This window comes from Amphiprion ocellaris, chromosome 12 (genome assembly GCF_022539595.1).
Source record: "Amphiprion ocellaris isolate individual 3 ecotype Okinawa chromosome 12, ASM2253959v1, whole genome shotgun sequence".
NCBI lineage: Eukaryota > Metazoa > Chordata > Actinopteri > Pomacentridae > Amphiprion > Amphiprion ocellaris.
The window spans coordinates 1,363,931-1,372,256 of record NC_072777.1 but is presented as its reverse complement, the minus strand read 5'-3'; the positions used below and the strand labels follow the sequence as shown (position 1 = coordinate 1,372,256).

The following is an 8,326-nucleotide window of genomic DNA, read 5'->3' as shown; positions in this document are numbered from 1 at the left end:
TAGGTGGAACCAGACTGCAGCTGGAACCTCCTCCAAACCCGTCCAGGAAACAAATCAACTGAAGCTGCAGCAGCTGGAGGGTCTAGCTGGACCTGCATGGATATTTGATGAAGCCTTTATGGGTCTGATGCCGATCTGAGGCCTGCAGGGTCACCATCTATTATTCATGTGTGCGTGTGTGTGCGTGTGACCAAACAACACCTGAAGTTCTTCATCATATTTCAACCTCCATTTATTTGAACCCAAAAAAAGAAAAGATCAGGTTTAAATCCACCAAATTAAATAGAAAAATAAGTCAATGTATGAGTCCTGGTCCGGGTCCAGCTGGTCCGGGACCTCCTGGTCTGGGTCCACAGGGACGGTATGGCAGAGAGCTGGGACCGGCTCCGGTGTTCTGTCCCGGTTCTTAAAGCTAACAGTAAAAAAATAGACTTCCCCCAATCCGGTCCCCCTCCCTCCTCTGCCGGTTCACCGCAGCGGAACCGAGCCGTGTGCGCAATGTGCGGGTCTGACGCGTGATTCTGCGGTTCTGTGGGTTTGATGGGTTGGAGCTGGAGGGGCGTGGCCTGTCTGTGGCCGCGCGCCTCTCCAGCTCAGGGCGCGCCCCCGGTCCAACAGGTCCTTGCATGTGTCCGTGTGCTTGATGTGTGTGTGCGCGCGCAGGAAAAACAGTGCGCACGAGGACGAAAACCGGAATAACCCCCCCCCCCCCCCCCCCCGGTCGGTCACGGTTTTCCACCGTGCACCAGCTCCTTCAGGATCCCGCTCGCGTCCACCCGCCGCCGCTCCCGGATCATGTCCTCCAGGCTGCGGAACACGAGCGTGTGCACGCCGCCGCCGGACAGGTGCACGCCGCCGCCGGACAGGTGCACCTTGAGGAAGTACTGCTGCTCGGCGGAGTGCGCCTCTCCGCCCGCCTTGAACTCGCGCTTCCCGAAGCGGCACCAGGCGGCGAAACTTTCCGAGTTGGTCCAGCAGATCTCCTCGCTGCGCAGCCCCACGTGTCCCGCCGCGTTCTGCAGCACCAGGTCCGGGGGCAGCGGCCGGTACCGGTACCGGTTGTTCACTATCCTCCCGTGGCGGCCGCCGCTCACCTCAAGCAGGCTGTCCCGGCGGATCTGGCCCTTGTGCAGGTGGATCACCCGCTCGTCCCGCTCGTAGATGAGCCAGTGCGGCGGCTGCGCGGCGGCCACGAGCTCCAGCAGGTCTCCCGGTTTGCACATCGTCAGCAAAGTTTCCGCCGCGAACACGTTCAGGTCCTCGTTCTCCCGCAGCTTGGAGAAGATGCATTCCTGGGAGCAGAAAGCCGAGAACTCCACCTCGCTGACCGGGAACGGTCCCTCCTCGGCCGGGCTCAGGTCCTGGCTGAAGCCGCCGTCGGACGGAGAGCGGTCCTCCACCTCCTCCTCCTCGTCCGAGAAGAAGTAGGCGACCCCGACCCGGAGCTCGTCCTTCTCCAGCCCGGACGGATCCCCGGTGGGCAGCTCGCTGTAGTTAAGGTGGGTGATCCGGTCCAGTTGGTTTCCCATCAATGACCCGGGAGGCGGAGGACTGGAGACTCAGCGGAACATCCGTAGGTCCTCAGAGAGCAGAGGAACGGAGCAGAGCGGGTCTCCGGTACCGACTCCCACCGATCCCCTCATGCTCCTCAGTCCGTCATTAATCCGGTGATCGGTAAAAGGCCCGTGACTCTCCGCAAACAATGAAACCGCCGCTGCGTAAAAACACGCGCAGATCCGCTTTTACGCACGGAGCAGGAGGGCGACAAAGCGCGGCGACCTGTGCGCTCCCGGTGGCAGACGGTTAAATATCCCGGTGGTCCATCGGTGCGGAAGGCTGCTCGGTCCTCCGCTGTCCCGGTGTCCGGTTCTCGGTCCTTTTCTTCACTTCTTCTCTCCGCTCCGCCACCGGCCGCTCCGGCTGTCTGCCAGCGACTCTTCCGCTTCTCCAGCAGCGGCTCCGGGTAAATACGGGGACACGGCTCCGCCTCCGGTGCGCCTCACTGGCGCGCGGTCACGGCTCCGTCACCGGGCAGCCAATGGGAGCCGCGGATTGATCCGTCAGTCAGAGATTCGGTCCAACCGGCGGTGGTCGGGGGCGGCTGCTGGCGGCGGGCGGCTGTTACCGTGGCGTGGGGTTTGTTGTTGAGCGCCGTGGAATCGTGCACATGATCGGAGAAGTTCACGGCAGCCGGTGGCACCGATCAGCGTTTCTCACCGGGAGGAGGTTCCTCCTGTCTGCACCGGGGACGTGATGAACGCGCTGCGGTAAACCGGGGATCGGTTCCTTTCGGAGCCAAACAAAGAGTCCGCAGTGATGAACGTGGAACAGACACTCGTGTCGCCTCCACGCTGCAGTGGAGCTCCTGAACATCTGGAGAACCTCCTCTGGTTTTATTCAGCAGCATCTGGAGCTCCAGATGTTTGCAGGTTTCTTTGTTTCTGCTGCTTCAGAGGATTTTAATCTGAAAAACTGAGAAATGATGGAATGATTTCCTCCAGAATCACGGATGGAGGAAAAACAGGACGAAATAAAATGTAGTTTACTGATTTAGATCAGGAAATAATAAAAGTCATTCTGATTGCTTTAATAAAGGATTCATGTTGAATCAGCGCAATAATTTCTGTAATTTAAACTCAGATTTCTGCTTCAGCTGATTTAAAAGTTGAAATCAGCTTAAAAACACAAAACTTAAAACTTGAGATGAGGAATGGAGCAACATAATCTGTAAAAATGTGTTTAAAAACAATTAAAAAAACTAATTTAAAATAATGTGCAAATATTAGTTGAAACAACTAAAATGTGTGCCTTGCACATTAATATTATTTATTCTTACATGGATGGTTGTATTAATGCTGCATCAACTTAATATTTTGTGTAATTTAAATAAAAATTCTGCTTTTCTTGATTTAAAACTTGAAAATAGCTTAAAAAATATCATCTTTCAAAGAATTAAAAAAAGATTGTGTTCAAAAACACTTAAATTCCTTTAAAATAACGTGGAAATACCAATTGGAATATCTAAATATTTATTTTTAGTGTCTATAACAACCTGAATAAAGGAGGAACAAAGATTTAAATAAACATTTTAAGTTTTTTTTAAAGTTAAATAAACATTGATGGTTGTGTTAAAATAATAATGTTGCATCAACTTAATATTTTGTGGAATTTAAATATATATAATGAACAAATGATTAAGTACAAAACAATAATATATTTAAAATATTGTTGAAATTACATGTATAATTTCATATATACATGTATACGTTTATATATTTGTATATATATATGTGTGTGTGTGTGTATGTATATATAATTTTTAAAATATATTTAAAATAATGTTGGAATTATACATATAATTTCAAAATTATATATTGAAAAAACTAGTAAAAATATATTAAAATAAAAAATAATAAAAAATATATTTAAAATAAATATTTTTAGGTATTTTTAAAAATATATATATATTGCAACTTATTTAATTATTTCGATGTAATTATGAACACAAGTTTTTAATTGGACAAACATTTTAAAAATGAAGCTGCTCCATATATTTCAGTATTCTTTACAATCAATTTTTAAATATTTTGTGCTTATTTACCATAATCTGAACAGAAGATTTTAAGTATTACTATGCTTCATTTCGATTTTCTTCAGTATTTTTTGGCTGTTTTTATTATTTTTTTCTTTTTTTATGCAGCCTCCAGTGTTGTTCTTTCAGCCGAACTCATTAAATTGTGTCTGAAACTGAAGCATTTTGTCCACATTAATAAACTGGAGCAGTTCTTGTTCCTCCTGCCTATAATTAAGCGTCGTTTCTCCTGCTTTCCTTTGTGGCCGTTTCTTTTTCCACTCGGCTGGTCCAACGTTGAGAACAAGCTGCTACAGAGAGACAATATTTCACAACCCCAATAATTGGAAACGTCTCAATTCCCTAATTACAAACTAAATCATCGACGCTGCAGCAGAGAAACAGTGACACGTTTCTGCATCCCAGCTGCAGGAATCCATGAAAACCAGCCCTGATGTGACCTTTTTAATCCTCTAACAGCTGGAATATGAACTCAGACAGATTTCACTCCACTTCTACACAGGAAACAGAAAACTACAGGGTTGTCAGCTTATCTACGGTGATTTTTACATGAAAATGTTTGTTTTTACATGTAAAATTCACCATCATCCAACAAAATCTAAATCATGTTTCATATTTAGGCAAAGGAAACTCAGTAGGTGGAAAAACTGGAAACTTCAGGAAGATTTTCCTTCAAAAATTCAACTTGATTTGAGTGAAATCAATAAATTTAAAAAAAAATTCAGTTGAATTTAAACTTCAACTGTAATCAATAGAACTCATTAGCTTCGTTTAGACAATTTATTTATGTTACCAATTAAAGCAATTAACTGTCTTAAAATTAGATGATTAAGTTACTCCAAATAGTATTTTCACATTAACATATTTTTTGTGTTTTATTTAGTTACTGTAATTATGAACACAAGTTTGAGAGTTGACAAACATTTAAAGATAATTTGCTCCAAATAATATTTCAGCATTATTTAAAACTTTTTGTGAGTGTGTTTTTTTACTTAATCACCACAATTATGAACACAAGTTTTTAGTTTGATAAATATTTTAAACATTATTTGGTCCAAATAATATTTCAATATTATTTAAAATTCATTTTTGTGAAATGTGAAGCACGGTGGAGGCAGCATCATTATATGAAGCATGGAGGTGGCAGCATCATGATGTATGTACACTCAAAAAAAAAGCATAATTCTACAAATAAATATTTATTTTCTGTATTTTACTCAATATTTTCTGCAATTTAAACAAAATAAGGAAAATCTAAATTGTTGAAGAAATTAAAGTTAAGAAGGTGAATTTTTTTTTTTTAAATTCTTGTTTTCTGTCTTCGCTGCTTTGGTTTAATTTCCAGAACAAACTGACCACGAAGTAAATTAATTCAGCTCCAGACAGAAGAAGATCGTGAAGGTTCTGGTCCAGACAGTTCAAAGTTCTGGTTCTGGTCCAGATGGGGTTGGGGTCATTTTTCTTGTGTTGTTTTTCTAATTTTTGTCTTCTATTCAGTTTTTGTCAACTTTCTGCTGTTTTGTCTCAATTTTTTCTCATTTTGTGTCTCTTTGGGACACTTTTGTCACTTTGTGGTCGTTCTGTGTCTCATTTTTCTTGTGTTGTTTTTTTAATTTTGTCTTTTTGCGTCTCTCAGTGATAGTTTTGTCTCTTTGCTGTCGTTGTGAGGCTCCACATTCTGTAGATATTTAACTTTTGCATTTTTCAGACTCTGAGAGACAGTTTTTGTCGACTTTCTGCTGTTTTGTGCCCCATTTTTCGCTTTTTACAGTGAAGAGAAACAAGATTAGTGTTAAAAATTTACCTTTTTAGTGCTATTAAACTACATATTTGCAGCTTGTGTACTGATAAACTGTCTGTTTCCATGGGAACCAGGTTGTGTTTCTCATGTTTTGTGTGATTTCTTCTGCATTTCTTGGTATTTCTTTGTTCTCTCTGGATCTCTGTTTGCTCTCTTTGACTTTTATGTTGCATCAGATTCACTTATTAAAACCGGCTTTTGTTCTTTCTGCTGCTGGTTTCAGAAAACATGAAACCAGTTTCTGCTCCGTTAATCATCCAACTGGAACCACAGAAGTACATTTACTCGAGTACTAGGTGAGTGTTTTCTACCTTATATTGTAATTTTTACTGCACTACATTTTTGTGTCTCGTTTTTCTCATTTTGTGTCTCATTTCTGTTGCTTTACGTGTCTTTGGGTCAGTTTTGTGTCATTTTCTTGTGTTTTTTTTCCCTAATTTTTGTCTTTTTGTGTCTCTCTCTGAAGGTTTTATCTCTTTGCAGTTGTTTTGAGGCTCCACATGCTGCTGATATTTAACTAACGCTTTAATCCGTGCACACTGCTTGCAGTTCATCTGAAAATTCTCTCGTTTTTTTGTCATCAGACTGTTGGTCACAGCTGGGTTAGTCTAAACTGTACAGATGCAATACAGAATGCAGAATTTTTAGTTTTTTACAGAATTTGTTTAGAGTAAATGTTTTATTTTTGGTAAAATTTTATATCACACAAGAAAAATCGAGTGATTTTACTAAAATAGTGCAGTTTTAAGCTGAGATTTTACAGTTTCTGGTTGATAAATAAGTGATTTTGTTCATTTTTAAAGGAAAATGAGTCTTTCTAAGCCGTCTTTCAGAGGACTGAACATGTAGCATGCACTGTTTTTGCTGCACACTGAGGATTTTATCTTTAATGATTAATTACAATCCAGTGAAACCCTCAGAGAGCCTCAATAATGAATTCTAATGCGCTTTAATATTTCAAAGGTTCAAAAGTTGGAGTCAGCAGATCTTTAGGAGACGTTCATATTCAGAAATCTGAATTACAAATCAGGCTTTTATTGTTGAAAGACGACGCAGGAAGCTGTCAGTTTGTGATTTAACATTTTACAGAGTGGAGCACAAACGAGCTGTCTGCTTATTTATTTATTTTTAATTTAATCGACTTTATTAAATTTCACTCTTTGGTTATTTTCATGCAGCACCGAGCAGAATGGACTGAAGCTGCAGTTCGTTTTATCATGGAAATCTGTTGTTTTTTTCTGTTTTTAATTCATTTATCAGGACATAATTATGACCTTATTATTTATTATTATGAGTTCTAATAAAAACCTGCACACGATATTAATGAATGATGAGATTTCACTGTAAAAACAGTAAAAAGTGAAACTCTTTAAAACAGCTTTTACTAGTTTTTATTGTTTGTTTATCCTGTTTTGTTAAATATCATAGATAATAGTTTGTAAAATCCCAGAAAAAGTCTGATCAAGACCCAAACCAGTCTAAAACCGAGACCAAAACCAAGTCTAAAACCAAATCTAAAACTAGTCCAAAACCAGACCAAAACCAGCCTAAAGTTGGTCCAAAACAAAGTCCAAAACCTCAAAAACATTTGTCTAAAACCAGTACAAAAACAAGTCCAAAACTTCACAAAAACCAAATCCAAAGCTAACTACAAAACCAAGTTTAAAACAGGACCCAAATCAGTCAAAACCAGACTAATACCAAATCTAAAACTAGTCTAAAACCAGACCATAACCAGCCTAAAACCAGACCAAAATCAATTTAAAGCTGGTCCAAAACCAAGTCCAGAACATACCAAATCAAGCCAATGACCAAGTCCAAGACCAGGTTTACAACCAGCTTCAGTCCAAAAAACAACATGTAAAATCAAGCTCCAAACCAGTCTAAAACTGAGACCAAAACCAGTCCAAAACTGATCCAAAACCAAGTTTAAAACCAGACCATAACCAGTCTAGAACCAGACCAAAACCAGTCTAAAGCTAGTCCTAAACCAAGTTTAAAACCAGACCAAAACCAATTTAAAGCTGGTACAAAATCAAGTCCAAATGTACCAAATCAAGCCAATGACCAAGTCCAAGACCAAAAGACGACATGTAAAATCAAGCCCCAAACCAGTCTAAAACCGAGACCAAAACCAGTCTAAAGCTGGTCCAAAACAAACTCCAAAACCAGAAAAACATCTGTCTAAAACAAAAACAGTCCAAAACCATCTAAAATCAAGACAAACTCCAAGTCCAAAAACAAGTCTAAACCCTGACAAAGACAAAGTTCAAAACCACTTGGACTTGCTAAGAAAGTCCAAAACCAGTCCAAAATTGAGACCAAAACCAAGTCAGTACCAGTCCAAAAACAAGTCCAAAACTAACTAAATATCCAAGTCTAAAACCTGGGAAAAAAATCTGTCTAAAACCAGTCCAAAATCAGTTCAAAACTAGTCTGACATTAGTCCTAAACCAAGTCCACCACAGCTCGTGTTTAAAGCTCTACTTAGTTTTCTGTTAATTCCCAGTCTGGCCTCCAGAAGGTTGAATTCCTTCTCCTGTCGTCTGGCCTCCAGCTGGTTCTGGTCTGGGTTCATGTGACTCCTCCTGTGTGGCCTCCGCTAATCTGCTATCAAACCTTTGGCCCGATTAGTGGCTCGGCGGAGGCAATGAGACGAGAAGAACCGGGTTCACACCAACATTCCTGCTTTGTCGACGCCCAAACGTTCACAATCAAAGACGAATGGAAATCCTCCATGACGGCTATGATCCTCCTGGTGACTCCATAATAAAACCTGCAGTCAAACCCGAGCTGCTTCATCTTCATCTGCACTGTTATCTCATTTCTTGATTTCATTCTGGGTTTGCATGTTCAGTATTCAATATGCACTCCATGAAGAACCGACTGGGCTCAGCCGGCTCCACCATCTGCTGGCTTTGGAGGACTTCTGT

At 41.2% G+C, this 8,326-nt stretch overlaps 1 protein-coding gene across 1 annotated transcript; it reads right to left on the bottom strand.

Annotated features, from left to right (window-relative positions):
* Positions 1-214: 214 nt before the first annotated feature.
* On the bottom strand, positions 215-1,952 carry lratd1 (LRAT domain containing 1). Its single transcript, XM_023270530.3, has one exon. It carries the CDS (start codon positions 1,527-1,529, stop codon positions 726-728), a length of 804 nt encoding a protein of 267 aa, XP_023126298.1. The 5' UTR covers positions 1,530-1,952; the 3' UTR covers positions 215-725.
* Positions 1,953-8,326: the final 6,374 nt, after the last annotated feature.

Excerpts from the sequence above, each read along its gene's own strand:
- lratd1 (XM_023270530.3), bottom strand. The coding sequence starts at position 1,529 with ATGGGAAACCAACTGGACCGGATCACCCACCTTAACTACAGCGAGCTG.